This window comes from Crocuta crocuta, unplaced genomic scaffold (genome assembly GCF_008692635.1).
Source record: "Crocuta crocuta isolate KB4526 unplaced genomic scaffold, BGI_CrCroc_1.0 scaffold108, whole genome shotgun sequence".
Taxonomy (NCBI): domain Eukaryota; kingdom Metazoa; phylum Chordata; class Mammalia; order Carnivora; family Hyaenidae; genus Crocuta; species Crocuta crocuta.
Genome location: NW_027532825.1, coordinates 5,515,106 through 5,533,825, shown reverse-complemented (window position 1 = coordinate 5,533,825; position 18,720 = coordinate 5,515,106). Strand labels below are relative to the sequence as shown.

General features: G+C 40.8%; 1 protein-coding gene across 1 annotated transcript in view; it reads left to right on the top strand.

Moving 5' to 3' along the window:
• HECW1 (HECT, C2 and WW domain containing E3 ubiquitin protein ligase 1) overlaps window positions 1–18,720 on the top strand; it is a 249,067-nt gene that overhangs the window by 176,171 nt on the left and 54,176 nt on the right. The window contains exons 15-18 of the mRNA XM_077781155.1: window positions 7,226–7,331; window positions 8,251–8,347; window positions 14,827–14,910; window positions 15,473–15,582. Of these exons, the coding sequence (XP_077637281.1) occupies window positions 7,226–7,331; window positions 8,251–8,347; window positions 14,827–14,910; window positions 15,473–15,582 (397 nt within the window). The remainder of the gene's footprint in view (window positions 1–7,225; window positions 7,332–8,250; window positions 8,348–14,826; window positions 14,911–15,472; window positions 15,583–18,720) is intronic.

The following is an 18,720-nucleotide window of genomic DNA, read 5'->3' as shown; positions in this document are numbered from 1 at the left end:
GGAAAAAAAAAAAAAAAAAAAAAAACCCACCACACACAGAATTAAGTAATAAGAACAATTAGAATATGATTGAGGACGAGGAGAGATGTTTGGACAAGTGCAATAGGAGTTCAAGAGAGGCCAAGGAAAGGCATCTTTAAAATAAGGTACCTGGTGGGGATGAGCACTGAGTGTTATGTGGAAACTAATTTGACAATAAACTATNGAGAGGGCCCCCCCCCCCCCCCACAGAGACACAGCATAAGGAGAAATGCAGCAGTGGGATTGAGAAAGGTCAGTATAGAGACAACGAATATGACCAGAATACCATTCCCACTAGGTTTTTGTCTTGGTTTTTGTTAAGCTTTGAATGCCACATGGTTGGCACTTTCTTACAAGCCCGTTGAATGAATTTGAGAGGAATAATCTGATGGTTTTTCTGTAAAAATGGGCTTTAGAGATCAAGTCACGCATCGTCTTTTAAGAGAAGGTTATTGGCATTTTAAGGACAGCTTTATGAAGTATAGAATTGTCCTGTGTCGTTGCTGGACCTTTTTACCTAGTCACGTCCATTAAATGTCAGGAGTGCCCTCACCTCACCAGTCACTATGACAACCAAAACAAAAAAAACAAAACAAAATACCCTAAGCATTTCCAAATATTCCTATGTGGCAATGCCGCTTCAGTTAGAAATTGAATTTTTTTTTTTAGTGTCTTATTTATTTTTGAGAGAGAGATAGAAACAGCATGCGCAGGGGAGGGTCAGAGAGAGAGGGAAACACAGAATCCGAAGACAGGCCCCAGGCTCTGAGCTAGCTGTCAACACAGAGCCCAACACAGGACTCGAACCCACAGTGAGATCATGACCTGAGCCAATGCCGGACGCTCAACCGACTGAGCTACCCAGGTGCCCCAGGAATTGAATTTTAAAGTCCAGTAAACTTAAATATCAAAAACTCGGGCGACACTAGGAGTTCAAGACCACAGCTCAGATCTCCTAACTCCCAGTCCAGTGTAAACTAGTATTCTAGCAAGGGGATAACGATGGCCAAGAAGAGGAAGGATTGTGTGATCTGTGAGAGAAAGGCCCATCAGGGCCCTTGGCCACAGACCAGGTATAAGGCGGGGAGGCCCTGGAGGCGGCAAAGAGACAGAAGACAAAGAACGACTTGTGGGAAGAAGCCTCAAGAGGTCAAGAGGTGCAGAGGAAGGGGTGCCTGGGACTTCAGCTAGCAGACAGAGTCTCAGCTCTGGCTTCTCCACGGAAGAGCTGTGTATCATCGCTCCTTCCTTTCCTTTCTGGGGCCTCAGTTTCCTCATCTGCAAGTGGAGACAAGGGAACTGGGTGGCCAGCTAGCTCTGTGATTCTGAGTCTGTGAGGCTTGAGTCACATTAACAAGACATTGGTAAGATGAGCAAGAAAGCCAGTTGAGGACAGTGGTAGGTTTGCTGGTAGATAAGTTGATAACGAGTATGAAAACAGCAAAGTATCCAGTCTGAAATGACAGTTAAGCAGACAGAAATGTGGAATAATCAGATGGACTCAGGAATAATGAATTATTTCTACAAGCCATGGTTTTTCTGTGTCACGTAACGGGCATTGGGGGGTTTGCTATAGATGTTTCTTGTACTACAACCTTAGGAATCAATTATTTTCTGTTCACTTTCATAAGCCATTCTCTTGAGTGTTGCTCAGCAGTTGATATTTTTATCAACTGCATTTAAGGACAGAATTGAAATCAGTTTCTATATTCAGAATCCTAATAGGTAAAAATTTCTCTCAGAACCCCTAAGATAGGTTATTAATAGCAATACTGTTAAATGCCTTTTGGATTAGCCTTTACTTTAAGTGAAAAATTTTCAGGCAGTTTGCTGAACGCAGTTATCAGGAATATAGTACTTTATGCATAAAAAGATCCTTATTTGACACTTCAGCCTGCATTTTAATACAGTGTCACGTCAGTCTGAAAAAAAAAAAAAGTACTAACAAAACAAGCCTTTCTCTTCCCATGATGTCCCAAGGGAAATGGACACATAAATGAAAAGAGCATATAGGGCTATAAATATCGGTTCCCATCTCTCTATCAGTAAGGAAATCACTGGAGGTCACATTTGTCTTATTTACTGTAATTGTCAATATATAGTAACATTAAGAAGGAAGGATAGCAGAGCACATAAGCTTTATTTCTTTTACCACCTTATTTCTGGTCAGGTTCAAAAATCATTAGTCATAGAAAAGTTCTGGAAGGGTACACACAAAAAAAGCTTAACAGTTATTGCCTCATGAAAGGACAAGGTTCTGGCAGAGAAGAGAAACTGACTTTTCACTTTAAAAGCAGAAGTCACTCTTGGTCGTTCTTTGCCGTGAGATTTTTTTGATGACAAAAGTTATTTCACTGGCCCTTATGACACAGTGAAGTGTGGGGAGAGTAACCTGCACTGCTTCTAAATTTGGGGTTTTTTCCCTTTTGGTTCCATGCAACCAATACTTGATTACAGTTTGGTTGGAAGTTTATAAAATTCAGGCACCCATGAAAATAAACTTTTGAATTATCAACAGTCAGTAATGAGTGTAGAAAACACAGACACAGGTGGGAAAGAAGTGAAAAGGTGAATATACTCCCCATCTGGAGACACTTCCTGTTATACATAGAAATAAAAAATTGAATCATGTTGTCTATGGTTCTGTATCCTATTTAACCAATACAGTACCTTGTAGACTGTCCCCACACCATTAAAATTCTTCTGTATTTTATCTTACGGATCTACCATAATTTAAATCAAGCCTTTCTTTATACATTATGTTTATTGCTCACTTTTCGCTATTATAAATATGTTGAATAGCTCAAGCATAGATCTTTCTCTCTTTTGTTTCCTTAAGATAATTCTGAAGACTTTGTTAATGATCTATTTTTAGAACAAAAAAGAATCTAGAGATGAAGGCAAATTCATCACTTGGGCCTTTCCTCTGAACTCGCTATTTTTTTAATCATCAGGTCTCCTGTGTTTTTAAAGAGAGTACTCGCTGATTATTAACCCAAATTCAGTCTAAAACCTGCAGGTAGNATCATGACCTGAGCCAAAGTCGGACGCTCAACTGATTGGGCCACTCAGGTGCTCCTACAGGATAAAATTTGTTACCACCAATAGCGTATCATCATTTAATTGGTAGAATTTTGCTTCTTAAAGTGGTATATAAAATTATAGTGCATCTTAAAAATTTGATAGTATTTTTAAGTTCTGATAAAATAAAGTAGTTGTAAAAACATGTAGATTTTAATTCCTTAAGTTTTCAACCATTTGTGTTTTGGTTCACTTGACCATAATTATAGTTCGTTTCTTCCCTATTTCCTTTTCTTATTGAGATAAAATTTACTTAACTTAAAATTCACCATTTTGACCATATTTAAGTGTATAATTTATTGGTTGTTGTATATATTCACAATATTATGTAACTGTCACCAATAATAATTCCAGAGTAGTTCTATCACCCCAAGAAGAATCCCCATACACTTTAATTTCCCCCTCTGCCTATTCTCTGGCAACCACTAATCTACTTTCTGTTTCTAGGAATTTACCTATTCTAGACATTTCATTTAAGTGGAATCATACATTATATGGCCTTTTGTGCTGGCTTCTTTCACTTATCATAACATTTTCAAGATTCATCCATGTTGTAGCATAGTTCAGTGCCTTATTCCTTTTTATTGCCAAATAACATTCTATTGTTGTAGTATACTACAACTTATTTGTACTTTTTCAGTTGATGGGTATTTGGGTTGTTTCTACTTTTTGGCTATTATGAATAATGCTACTTTAAACATTCACATACAGGTTTTTGTGTGGAACATATATTTTAAATTCTCTTGTGTACATACCTAGAAATGGAATTGCTTAAGTTATGGTAACTCTGTGTTTAACTTTTGAAAAACCTGCAGTTTTTTTAAATGTTTTTTATTTCTGAGAGAAAGAGAGACAGCATGAGCAGGGGAGGGTCAGAGAGAGACAGAGATACAGAATCCGAAGCAGGCTCCAGGCTCTGAGCTGGGGTGTCAGCACAGAGCCTGACGCGGGGCTCAAATCCACAAACAGTGAGATCATGACCTGAGCCAAAGTTGACCGCTCAACCAACTGAGCCACCCAGGCACCCCATAAAACCTGCACTTTTCAATCATATCTTTTAAAAAACCCACCGGTTTACATTTCTAAATTGCAACACAGAAGAGAAATGTGTTTACCAGTCACTGAGAACTATTTTCTGAGCACATCTACTTTTTTTTTTCCTGGAGAGCTAAATGTTTGAAGTTTTCACATTTGCAATTATGATTAAAGCTATTTCAACATCAGAAGGAAAAGAAGCCTTAAAAGTAGTGGAAACTGGGTTTTAGCCAGTCATAGAATAGTCATAGCATGTCAGGGAGACGCAGGCCACTGGCGGAGTCCGTTCTGTGTCTCTCACATACACCCTGAGAAACTCAGTAACACAGAAAGTGTCAAATGCCAGGGGATTCAGTGAGTTGTCTAATTTTGGTTTTAAATGGAAAATCCAAACTTCTGGTCATTTTCAGTAGTTAGGAAAGTAAATGTTAGCATCATGTTTCCGGTGAGATCCAAGTCAGTTACTCATTCGATACCCAACATTCCTCAGGATGGACCATTTTATACCACTTTAGGACTATAAGGATCCTAGCACATACTAAATTCTCTCCCAATCTTAGAATCCTCTCCAGCCCTGCCTGAAACTGTCCCATCCCTGTAAATCCCTGGCTCCTAGTTGGAGAAGCCTGTTTCTGTTTCAACTTCCCATCCTCTGACTCATCTGTAGGCCTTCCAGTACTACTTTACAGTCACCTCCTTTGCCCTTGGCAGGTGTTCCTATGGTTCAGATACCTCACGTGCTGTACCTTTCCCCTGTGTTGTTTCCTCCATCTCACTCGTCGCTGGCCTGAAGCATATTAATCAGTTGTCTACCTTTGGGGTAGCTGGCCTTCAACTGGTTTCTGAAGTTTTGCAAGCTAATCTGGCTTAGCTTTGACAGTGAGCAAGTAATCTCAGAAGAAGGCACCATTTTTCCCTAAAGCCTATCTATAACACATGAATTCCCTCTGACAACTAGGAGAAGTGAGTTTCTTCCTGTTTCAAAGCCCTATTTATTTCAGGGCAACCCGCCAACAATGAGACACTTTAGCTCAAGGTGTGACAGCAGGCATCACCTGAGTTCTGTATTACAGCCATGCCTTCTTGAAGTCTGCTATCAGATCTGCTTCCTCAATTTCTCTCCGTAATACATTATTTAGATAATCTTAAGTTGAGTTGTCTTTGAGATTCCTGTCTTTACAGCATCGAAAATATTTCAAACACACACTAAGGCAGACTGACATAATTCCCTCCAAGGAAAAGAAACCTAACATTTCAGTACCAGGAAGGCTTTACGTATTTATTAATTCATGGAGGAAGAAATGTGGAGACTCAGTGTTGGGTATTTGAATAGTCGGCAAATCTTTCCTTTAACAGTTTGCATTGTAACCATTTCATTGGGACTGGAAGCTGCAGTTGCCAAAGTACCAACTTTTAAATCTTGGAGGCTGGCTACACTAGCTGTCCAGAGCTGAGGGTTAATGACACCAAAGTGAGAAGTCCACCACAATGGCACAGAATCTATTTCCTTGTCCCTCAAGTAAGCAGTGAGCAAGGAGAAGGACCGGGAGACAAAAGGGATGGATCTGCATCTCTTCTACTTCTAGAAGAGCAGTTCAAAGACCACCATGTACAGACAGCGAACTCATAGCATATCTCTGCAAAGGAAGGATGTTAATCCTGTCTGTGTGAAGTATGCAAGTAGGACCTGACGGAAAACCAGCAATTACTATGGTTTTTATGTCTTTACTTAGTAAGCCCTAGGTCATCTATCCTGTTTGTCATCTGCAGTATGACACATGGCCTAGTCTTAAATGACCCTGTTGAATTTGACTTGCCCTTTCTGGACTTTGTAGCATAGGATCTCATTACCTCTCCTGAACTCCATGGGAGTGAATTGTATACTGGTCTCAGAGGGAGAATTTTCTCTCCTTTTTTGTCTGGATGTTTGAACTCTTTATAAATATATTACGAAGCAAACTTCTATGTAATTCTTAAATGTTTTTAAAGCCTATTTTGGCTTACTTTGCCAAATATCACAGAATGAGTCCTACAGCTAGGGGCACCTGGGTGGCTCAGTTGGCTAAGCAGAATGAGTCTTACAGCATACCCATATACTTGGTGAATATACTCCAGTGTGGAAAATCTATACAGCCTCTGTTTAAATAGCTTACCCTGCAAGGGTCCTTCAAGAAACATAATGTACATAGAATCACTGTAGAAAGTTCATCATCATGCTCAAGGACTTAAGGGTATTCCAAAATTTAAAATTGAGCTAAATCAGTCATCACAAATACAAGTTTTAAACTACGCAAGTTCTGTATTCCATGAAGTTTTGTCAAAATGCCCATTCAAAACCAAGGTACTGGATGCAGCGTGAGAGGCGTCAACAAATGCTTTACAATCAAGCAAACCCTGGTTCTGCCTCTTACAGTTGAAAATTTTGTAAACACTTAATTTTATCCAATCCTCAGATTTCCTGCTTGTAATATGCGGTTAATGATGCTTATCCTCCAGCATTTTGAGAAAAGAAAAAAGATACCAGGTGAGGGAAGAGTAGCTAGCACAGTGAATGGAATAATAGGCAATTAGCAAAGAACGGCCATCTGAGGGTGAGACATGCTGTTAAAAAGAACAAGTCTGTTCCACATTCAGTTCTGAAGTTCAGTGCTAACTCATGGAAATTAAGGCCGCAAACCTATCTTTACTGATAGTATTCAGTACTATCAGAGAGTTCATTTATGTCTCTTGAACATATTTATGGAAAGAAATGTTCCTTAGGCTAGTCNCGGTCCTCCGTTAAGTTCCTCCTAATCCTCCTATACGTGCAAACATATATTTGTCCTTCTCTGCCTGACTTATTTCACTCAGCATAACACCCTCAAGGTCCACAATCACTTTCTTAAAAGCCCTAACATAGCACATCAACCATCCTCCCTAGTCTTTTTTTTAAACTTGCTTATTTCCACTCATTTTGAAGATTATAACTTCATTGCTTTTTTAACTTAGGTGACACCTGTGTCTTTTTCCCCTCATTGGAAAATTATTATCAAAAGACCATCTGAAATTGATAAGATTTCCAATGATGACAATTTTATTTTGAAATTAGGCTTCAGAAGTCTCTAGAAACAGAGGAGCCTCTTTACTGGCCAGGCCAGGACACAGCCTGGTAGCTGCTATTCGAAGCCAACATCAACATGAGTCATTGCCACTAGGTATGTATCATGCTTTTTGGATCCTGGATACCCAAGCCTTAGCCTTGTTTTTCTTATCACAAGTCCTTTAATATTCAGGATTCTGTATTTTGTTTTTTTCTTTCCTATGGTAAAATCTAATCCCTACCCTTTGCATCCATCCCTCCTTTGCCCTTTTTCCCTTTCCCCCCCTCCTCAATTTGTTCTTCCCTCTTCCTTGTCTCTGCTCTCTTCCAGACTCTCATCCCCTTCTTTATTCCATTCAGTGATTTGTTAGCTGAGTGCAGGAGAGCATAGTTTAAATGAGGTGACGGATCTCGTTGCCATTGGATGCGGTTTTTAATTTAGACCTCTTTTCCCATGTGGCTATGAGGACAAGTCAGCATAGTTTTCATTCCTCACCTCAGCTACCTCCTTCTAAAACACGTGACACTTGTGTCAAGGGAAATGAGGTAAGAAAGCCCAAATGGATTTGGATATTTCCATTAATACTATCGGGAAATCAACCATGGCCACAGGTTGTAAGTGTCAAGTGCTCAGAAATGGATTTCTTTGAACCTATAAAGAATCTTTTGCCATAATAACTATGGCAAAATGACCAAGAGAAGTTAGGAGGAAGAGAGTAAAATAGCTCACGGGAGAATGATTTTATTCTCCTCACCTGTTCACACAGGGATGCGTCAACACCCCATTAAGTACTTGGAATATTAAGGATAATTAACTTAGATCTAGTTCACTTTTGGTTTGATCTTTTAGAAATGACAATGCTGTTATGTCACAGACAAAGAGCCCTCAAGAGCTTACATTTTTCTGATGAGTATGCTACCTGCCCTTCAAACTCCTGCATTAATCCTGGTAACAAGCAGGTATTTTCCAACCTTTAGAGAAATCATCTCTGGCCTGAAAACTCAACCACAACTTGCACTTTTGTCTGTTTCAGCATATAATGACAAGATTGTGGCATTTCTCCGCCAGCCAAACATTTTTGAAATGCTGCAAGAGCGTCAGCCAAGCCTGGCGAGAAACCACACACTCAGGTAAGGGCTTGTCCTTCACCCTGTAGCTCTAGCTGGTCGTCCAGGTGCGACGACACGTCTGTGGAGAGAACGTAGAAGCTTATGATGCGTTTTGTTCATACATTTAATTATGTCTTGAATACTCCAAATGAAGGATCCAGGTATTCTAATGTTCTCTGAAGTGCCACAATCAGAGATAGCCATGTTGCCAAGTTACATATTATTCATACAATGCTAAAATGATTTCCATTGGTTTGGAGGGAAGCACAGAGAAGGTAAAATAGCTTTCATCAAATAATTATTTATGTAAAACACTATATAAAATTTTATTCAAATATAATTAACATATTAATTAATGTCATGTTTGTTTCAGGTGTCCAGTATAGTGATTCAACAATTCTATAGGTTACTCGGTGCTTATCATAATCTGTGTACTCTTAATCCCTGTCTCCTATTTCACCCAAGCCGCCGTCCATCTCCTCTCTTGTAAACATCAGTTTATTCTCTGTTGTTAAGAGTCTGGTTTTTTGTTTGTCTCTTTTTTCCTTGCTTCTTTTGTTTCTCAGATTCTACACAGGAGTGAGATCATATGATATTTGTGTTTCTTTATTGATGTATATCACTTAGCATTATATCCTTTAGATCCATCCACGTTGTTGCAAATGGCAAGATTTCATTCTTTTTATGGTAGAGTAATATTCCATTGTATATATACATATATATACCACATCTTCTTTATCCATTCATCTATGGATGTCTACTTGGATTGCTTCCTTATCTTGGCTGTTGTAAGTAATGCTACAGGAAACACAGGGGTGCATATATCTTTTTGAATTCAGGTTTTCATTTTCTTTGCGTAAATACCCAGAACTGGAATGAGTGGATCATGTAGTAACTCTATTTTTAATTATTTGAGGAACCTCCATATTGTTTTCCACAGTAGCTGCATCAACTTGCACTCCCACCAACACTCCATGTTGGTTCCTTTTCCTCCACATTCTCGCCAACATGTTATTTCTTATGTTTTTTATTTTAGTCATTCTTATAGGTGTGAGGTGAGATCTCATTGTGGTGTTGACTTGCATTTCTCTAATGATGAGTGATGTTGAGCATCTTTTCACCTTTTCATCTGTGGGCCATCTGTATGTCTTCTTTGGGGGGAAAAAAAAGCTATNGGGGGGGGGGGGGTTTGGTGTTGAGTTGTGCAAATTCTTTATATATTTTGATATTAATACTTCATGACATATTTGCAGATACTTTCTCCTATTCACTAGGTTGTCTTTTTGTTTTGTTGATGGTTTCCTTCACTGTGCAAAGGCTTTTTATTTTGGGGTAGTCCCAATAGTTTATTTTTGCTTTTGTTCCCCTTGCCGAAGGAGGCATATGTAGAAAGATGCTTCTGCAACTGATGTCAAAGCAATTACTACCTGTATTTTCTTCTAGGAATTTTATGGTTTCAGGTCTCACATTTAGGTCTTTAATCCATTTTAAATGTTTCTATTTTTTAAAATATTATTGCTTTATGGTAAACCAAATACTAGATGAACACATTCAAAAATAAACTGACAAGCAAACAAAAAGTATCAAAAGTAAATGTTCAAACTACTTAATCTTACTGTCCATAAGTGTCACTGTTGCATGAGTGTCTCTGAAACTGAGTCACTTCATTTGGAAAGGACAGCCACCAAAGTGATAAGAGAAAATATCCTCCGAACTTAAATCCCATGTTTTCTCCAATATATCCCAGCGTCGCTCTGCTTCAGCTGACTTTTGGAAGCTGGCAATGCATGATGCTTCCGTGTGTCCCCTCAGGGCTTGAATTCTTGCTCCAGCTCTTAGGAACCCTTGATCGAGGCATGTCGTTCAGCCCAAATCTGCCCTTGATCTCCTTGGAAACAGGGTCACCAGGTGGACACCGTGGAGATGCTTTTATGGGTGTGTGTGTGAAGGATCAGGCAACGTGGGTAGGAATGCAGTCACTGAAGCCCTCTGATTCCTCACCTCCTATTTGGTGGTCTTTTGAATCTAGTTGACACCTGTAATACTCTGCCTTGACTTCCTCAGTGAATCACCAACACCTGAAAATAGTCTCTTTGCTATTCAAATTCCTATTGATGATGCTGGAGTAAATTATTCACTGTCCTTGCCCCTGCACACACACACCCTCACTGACACCTCTTTTCCCTGTGTTTTACTCTGTGTGAATTAGAGCCACCGTCTTCCCTACTGCCTTATCTCAACTCCTCCTTTTTTCTCTGTCTCCACACCCAAACATCTGCCTCCTCACTTTCTCTCTTCCAGCTTCTTTTTCCTTCCCTGTCATAGCCTGTGTTTGGGTGCCCAGCATTTCTCTCTTGGATTTTGTAGGAATCTCCTAGAAGATGTCCCCTATCTCTCACCCTGTTATAACCAGAATTACCTTCTTTTAGCAAAGATTAAATCGTATCACTATTGCCCTTCAAAAAAGCTTCCCATTGTGTGTGCAATAAAGTCAGGATTTTTCAGCACAGTTTCCGTGGTCTCCAAAGTCTGGCCCTAACCTAACTCTCCATCCCCGCGCTGGTTTTTTCCTCTAGAGTCTTCTACCTCCACCAAACAGTCTGTCATCTCCTACCTCTGCCCTCTGGGAATGGCTTTTCTCTTAAGAACCTCTTAACTCATTTTAAAGGCTCAAACCAAATGCAAAGATTCACTGACCCAGGCAAATTTTAGTATTTCTTTTGCGTTGTTTGGCAGCATTCCTTTTTGTACCTCTAGGGTATTTTTTCACCAGCTCTTGTAGCTGCCTCTTCCGATGTCTCCCTACAATACGTGAGCCCCTTAGAGCAGGGCCCTCCTTTCTTTGCCTCTGATTCACTCCCCCCCAGAACCCAGTCCTCTACTTTGAAGATAAGAAACACTAATTACTTTTGGAGTGAATGAAAGATCTGTAGCATGGACTGGTGAACTTTAGCACAAGTGTTTGTCATTTCCACTTATGTTCAACTCTACCCATTTCATTACTGTGCCATTTACTTGTGGACTATTCTCTGACTCACAGTACATCATAATTTAAGGGAATTTCTAAGGGATTTTCAGAGGAGTTGTGCTACCTGAAAAGCTTCTGAGATCGTGGTGCTCTTGAACATTTTTTATGTTGCTGATTCTACCACAAAGTAATGAGTTCACAGCTTATTTTTTGGAGGAATTTGAACTCACCAAAGGCACTAGAGTCCCATTTAAGTTTTTTAAAAGTGAAAAATGTAATCCCCTGGGTAAAAGAATGCACTGTTTTCAAGGGAAAGGAAATTATCTTCTGTACTATTGCATAGTATCACATTATAACAAAATCCAAGAAACCTTTTAAAGGCTTTGTTGCAGTGCAGAATTGTACAATTATGATTTTCCAGATATGGGGGAACGTGGAATTAGGACATATTGGAATTTTAAAAATCTTGGCAATTATTTAGTACTGAAACTAATAACTTCTTTAAGATATGGATTCTTTTAAGGACCTGTAGATCCAAGATGAGACCCCAAATATCTCATCAAAAGCAGAGGGCCCACAATGACTAAAAGGCCGTGGATTTAGTACATGTGCTGCCGAAGCGAGCACTAAGAGACCGTGGATTTATAAAGGGAGTACAAGAACAAGACGTTGCTCTTCAGGGAGCCAGGCACTACTCGCTATGACTGGGCCTGTGCCCGCCCCCAGACGTGCTGTAAGGGGGAGTCAGCTCCATTTTAAAGGTCCAGAAATTGAAAAGAAAACTTCCTTTTCCTATGACACTGCCCAGAGGAAGAACTTCCTGCTTCCTCTGTTGTCCCCAAGTAGAGACTGTGACCCTGTTCGGCCATTCTTTTCCCAGGGAACCATGGATCCACTGTCTTGGGTCCACAAAGCCAGTTGCTAGGTTAGAGGGTGGAGAGTGAGTTCTCAGAAAACTGTGTCCAGCAGACAACAGTGAATCATAAGGAATTCACATGTAAAGAGGGAAGGTGGAGCCCTAAAACCCAATGGTTAATGACATCTGTTCACGTTAAGGGGCATGGTAGCAGTCCTCATTCATTCATTCTTCCTTCAACTAATGCTTTTATTGTGCCACTATTCTGGATCAGGATTGTGGTGGATTTGTGTATGCAGTAACAAAGCAAAACAGACATTGGCCCTACTTTGCATAGTATTTGCAATCTATTGAAGAAGGCAGACAATGGACAAATTTGACTTTTTGTTTTCCTTAAGCCAAATATATAGCTATAGCTTGTGTTAAAGGCCGCAAAGGACAGGATCAGAATTCAGTGATAGTGATAGAATGTCAAGGATTTCATTTGGATTTTAAGCTTCGAGGTCTTTGAGGCCACAGAGGGAGATGTCAAGATGTCAGGAAGGCAGGTGGCTCTACTGAATTGAGTTCTGAGGAGAGTTTTGTGCTGCAGTTTTTCTGGTGAGCTAGGGATATATGTTGGAGAGGCAGATGGCATTCTTGCCTTCAGAGATCCTTCCTAGTTCCGATGCCTTTGGAGTTGAGTTCCAGAGGCATTTGGAGGCCCCCCAGACCACCAGGTCTGCATGAGATTTTCATATATGTGAGAGAGGATGCAATGTCCCATGAAGAGCCACTGAAAGTCTCGGAAAACTATGCTTGGCTATCTGATACCTGGATGTGGTCTATGTGGGCAGTGAGATAATAGAGCCACTTTGCTGCCCTAGCAGAGCTGACCCCCTTTGGACTTCATTTCCTCAGGGACCCTGGGAACAAAGGACAATCACTAGAATGTTCTCTCCATTTTTTCTCTAGACAAGGAGACCAGGGGCTTACCTACATATGGGTCCCTGCGGCAACAGGATAATGTGCCCTAGGGGCATTGTCACTGGGGGGACATGGATTTGAGAGTCCTTTGTAGGGCTGAAGTCAGTTAACCACAAAAGTCTCCCAAACAAGAGGCCTGTGAGGTGGTACCAGGATTTAGAGGCCAAAGCTCAGGAACATGGAATTAAGAACATAGGGACACCGAGGAAGAGACAGTGGGTGGAGGAGGCATGGTGCTTTCACTCTTGGCTGGGCTTCCACATCCTCCCTGCAAAATGATGTGCACATACATCTGCTCCATTTTTTCAAACCCTCAGTCAAACCTTACCTATACTGATAGTTTGGATCACAATGAGTTTCTCTGTTTAATCCTATTTTGTTTATCTTTGTAGAGGCCAAAAAGTTTCCCTTTTAAAGAATATGTGAACTAAAAGGTCAAGTTTATTATATTGTTGACTGAAAGTATGCAAGTAATGATGACATTATTATAATCAGAGAGAGGAAAAAAATGGTATCTGCAGTATTTTTAGAAATAGGTCATTTAAAAAGTCATACCTTGGAGTAAACTGAGTATAGGGTGTACTGGATGGCTCCGTATTAATTTCTTACAACTACACGTGACTCGAAAATCATCTCAAAATGAAAACTTTAACAAAAAAGAAAGTTAAATATTACAAAAAATTAATCTCTACATCTTCCCAGATTTCTGTGGCATCTCTTCAAAAGGAAAATTTTTCACTTCTTTGAAGCACGCATATGGAGGAACAGGTGGTGAAGGGGGCTTGGTGCTTGCACTCTTGGCTGGGCTTCCACATCCTCCCTGCAAAATGATGTGCAGCCACATCTGCTCCATTTTTCCAAACCATTGAAAACCACTAGTTGTGGCATTGTAATATCTGAATATTTGTTTTTGGATTTTTAAATGTTTATTGGGGGTGGGGGTGGGGGGACAGAGAGAGAGAAAGAATCCCAAGCAGCCTCCATGCTTCAGCACAGAGCCTGATGCGGGGCTCAAACTCACACATGACCTGAGCTGAAATCAAGAGTCTAACACTTAACCAACTAAGCCACCCAGGCACCCCTGGAATTTTTGAATATTTGAATGTCAGAGAAGCAAAGTACAAAGTTTATTTGATCAAAATAAATGTTATTTATCTATACGCTCCTTGGAATAATTTCCCAGGTTATAGTTGGAGGTCATGAAAGAGAGAATGCAAATTGTAATTAAGCAGAGAAATCGATGTCTGTGCTCAGGCTGACCTAGGAGACTCTGGATTTCTGAACACTAGACCCTCTCTTACCTGGTGTGGCATTATACGTTTTCCATCAGGCGTAAGGTTTCTCAAGAGATGCCCTCTTGCATCTCTTCTCAAGATGTCCTCTTGCTCAGGAGCCTCTGGCTCCTGAGCTAGTCCTTCAGGGGCTCTCCTTATCCATCTTCACTCCCGTCATTGCTACCTGAGGTCCTACCTTTGTTGTGTTCCTCGACTTCCACCGCTGTGTGAGCCTGAGGAAGGTGGTCCCTATTAGAGCATCATGGGAACCTGCATTAGAACATTGAACATGTTCAGTGCATTAGAACATGGGAACTGGGCATTAGAACGTTGCTATTCAGCCATGTTGGCAGAGACAAAATGAATCGGAAAGGGATTTATTCCTTAGCTTATGTATTGGTATGTAATTCTTATTCTCTTTCCCGCATTATTCTAGGGAGAAAATCCATTACATTCGGACTGAGGGTAATCATGGGCTTGAAAAGTTGTCCTGTGATGCAGATCTAGTCATTTTGCTGAGGTAAGGAGCTAAGCCTGAATCCCTCTGGAAAAGCTGCTCTGGGTAGTTCTCCGCTACAGCTACGACGGAAACATTCAGCATTTGTTCTAGAGGATTCTAGGGACTGCAACTAAAGTAGGGCCCTGCCCTTGTACCTGCTGTCCATCACTTTCTTTACATTTACAACTGGAGTATCAAGAATTGTGTATGGTACTTGATGGAGAATTTATTTTTGCAGGATTAATTCGAGTCTAAAATAACTCTGAGAATTTGCACACTGGCTTGTGCCTATCAAAGTGAACCTAAGTGCTTTTTTTGCCTTGTGAGAACTGTAACCACTATCACCCCAGTTCATGAACACTCCCTCATGGACAGAAAACTAACATTTTTCCTTTCTTTCTTTTCTTTATGTCTTTTTCTTCTTCTTTTTCCCCCCCTTCCCCCTCCCCTTCTTCCCCCCTCTCTTCCCCCTGCTTCTGCCTCTCGCCTCCTCTTCCTCTTCTTTTCCTCCTCCTCCCCTTCCTCCTTCTTCCCCTTCCTCCTTGTTTCTCCTCCTCCTCCTCCTTCTTTTCTCACTTTGCAGTCTCTTTGAAGAAGAGATTATGTCCTACGTCCCACTGCAGGCTGCCTTCCATCCCGGGTACAGCTTCTCTCCCCGCTGTTCACCCTGTTCCTCACCTCAGAACTCCCCAGGTAACCTGAATATTTGGCATTCTGTGTGCTGTAGAGGCCCCTGTGTTTCCAGATGCAGACGAAGAAGGGCAGTTCTGCATATGTCCTTCCTCCCTTCCTCCCCTTCAATTTTCAGATTGAAAGGACACTGTCAGAATCGGGTGCTGACAAATTGCTGCCTGTTTTTGTAATGCCTCCAAGCTACAATGCGTTCTACATTTTCAAATAATGTGAAAATGTTTTTACAAAAACGGTGTTTCACAACATGTGACAATTATATGAAATTCAAATTTCAGTGTCTATAAATAGAATTTAACTGAACCCCGGCCACACCTGTTTATTTATATATTTTTCTATAGCAACTTCCATACTACAGCAGCAGAGCTGGGTAGTAGCAATGAGACCAGATGGCCACAAAAGCCTAAAATATTTACTACCTGGCCCTTCACAGAAAAAGTCTGCTGACCCCAGCTCTAAATTACTATTGTAATCCAAAAATACTCTGCAGGCATTTAAAAGGGACAAGCCCTTTCTGAAACATTCTGCCTTATGACTCTGAATGTTATTAGATACCAATTTTAGTAACTTTTTGTTAAAGTGTAAAGGAATTACTGGGTGATATGGTTACTAGGGACCACCATTATGTACCCACGAAGGTGTCGAAGAGTTTTCTTACATGTGAAATTGTTCCCCTACAGTTTTCTTTATGTATTAGGATTAATTTACCCATATTACAGAAATTCTTTATAGGCATTTTCTGTTCAAATGAGGAAATTTATACTGAACTGTTTAGTGAAAACCATAAGCTTTTGTTCCTGGGTTCATCAAGCTAATGAGTGTAAGTCAAATCCATGCTCCCAAATGGGATCCAGGAAAGTTTTTCCTCAGTTGTTTGGTCATAATAATACCTTGTTCTAAGCCTTGAGGATAAACCCGAATTTCTTTTTATAACTTTAAAAGTAAAGAGAGATTAGATAGATAGATAGATAGATAGATAGATAGATAGATAGATGTAAAGGGATTTAGTTTCAAAAATCTAGTAGGGGGGCACCTGGGTGGCAAGGTCGGATAAGCATCTAACTCTTGATTTGGGCTCAGGTCGTGACCTCACAGTCATAAGATCAAGCCCCACATCAAGCTCTTCACTGGGCCTGGAGCCTGCTTGAGATTCTGTCTGTCCCTCTCCTTCTGCCCTGCACATGCACATNTAGAGGTTCCTATCTAACAACTTCTAGAATCAGAGTCTGAGCTTGGCTTTTGAAGCCAGTGGAGAAATTCACAAGAGACACAGAATTTAGCAGTGTGCTCAGCCCCTCACAAGGAGTGTCTCACTCACCATCACTCAGTACTGCCATAGGTTTCTAAAACTGAATATCTTTTAGTTTGGATCTTCCAAGTCATGTCACTCAGAACTGTCTCTTAGAGGTAGTTTTATGAATTGCTAAAATCTGTTTCTAAGTCAGTATCTCCTTGTCGTCATTTCCTCCAAACCAGTGTACCAATGACATTGCTAAGGAAATGCCCAATTCGTGCTCCCTCTGACACACAGCACCATTGAGATGCCATGGCCCAGGGAAAAGGAGGACAAGGAGCTTTTCCAGAGCCAGCATCAGGACAGTCCAATGTTCCCATGCACACAGGATGACTTACTCGTGGGGAGCAGAGCCTTCCATTTGGGGGAACCTATTGGTCTGCAAGATGATCTGCCATTTTGTTATAGAGATGGTCCCAGCCTGATAAAGCATCTGCACTTTGGTTGGAAGATTTGACAGTACAGTATGCTTTTAACATCATTACGTGAGCGAGGTATCATATTACAAAGAGAAAAAAATAAGACAGTATAAAGAGTTACTTGCTAAATGAGAATTGCTTGTCTGACTTTTATAAAAGGAATCAAGTTGGGGTGCCTGGGTGGCTTAGTCGGTTAAGTGCCCGACTTTCGCTTAGGTCATGATCTCGCGGTTCGTGGGTTCGAGCCCCGCGTCGGGCTCTGTGCTGACTGCCAGCTCAGAGCCTGGAGCCTGTTTCAGTCTGTGACTCCCTCTCTCTCTGACCCTCCCCTGTTCACGCTGTCTCTCTCTCTCTCTCTCTCCTAGAAATAAATAAAACATTTAAAAAATTTTAAAATAAATAAATAAATAAAATAAAAGGAATCAAGTTTCCTAATGAGCCATTACTAATACCACAAATCCAAACAATCATTCAATTTATTTTAATTCTTTATTCTCCTAGCTCTGGCCATGAGGTCCTAGATTATGCAGTCCAAAAATTTTGATGTTAAATTTTGTAATTCTCATTTCTCTAGACTTTCATAAAACTTATCTGAATACATCTGATTTGCTACAGATATAGCAAATCATAGATATTTACGCCAAAGTACTTTGTTAAGCATAAGTGATTAGAAAACTACATCATGGGCAGTGGTAATACCAGCAACAGTAAAGGTCATATTATAAAATACACTGTAATCTACTGGACAGAAAATGATACTTGCACCTACGGACTTGTATTCTAGACCTGCCTGTAGCCTGAAACCTGGCATTTCACTGAGGATAAGTCTTTTCAAGTGGTGGCCGTTGGCTCCCTCACACCTTCGGTGCTGGGGAGCCCAGAGGCGAGGCTGGTGCTCTTCATGTTTCCTTGTTTGTACCAGTCAGCTGTCTCTCCCCGGACCCCTGGTTGCTGCCATCTGCCAGCCTTTTTCTTATTCCCAAGGACTGTGGTACCTGTCTCACAGTCTCTCTCTCCTTCGCCAGTCCTTCCATCCTCCTGAATGACTTCAACATCCACCAGGATACCCATTCATTTCCCTGGCCTTCTGGTTTCTGGAGTTTCCTCGTCTGGAATGACCTGCTGCTTCCCCACCACAACCACTTTCCCCACAGTCACCTTCCCACCTTGTTGTCATCTCTAAAATCACTGACCCAGGCATTCTGCTCCTGCCCAACACACTTATTCAACTGCTCTGCCCATTACCGTCCTGTGCCTTCATCGGGGCCCCTACTTCACGCACACCTCTCCTTTCCTCTCTGTCCATCCCTTATCCGGCACAGATTCCATGCTTCATTATTCCAGCAATGTCTGTGCCAGTGATGTAAACTCTACAGCCCTCTCCATATTTTTTTTTTTTTTTTTTTTTTTTTTACAAACTTTTCCCCC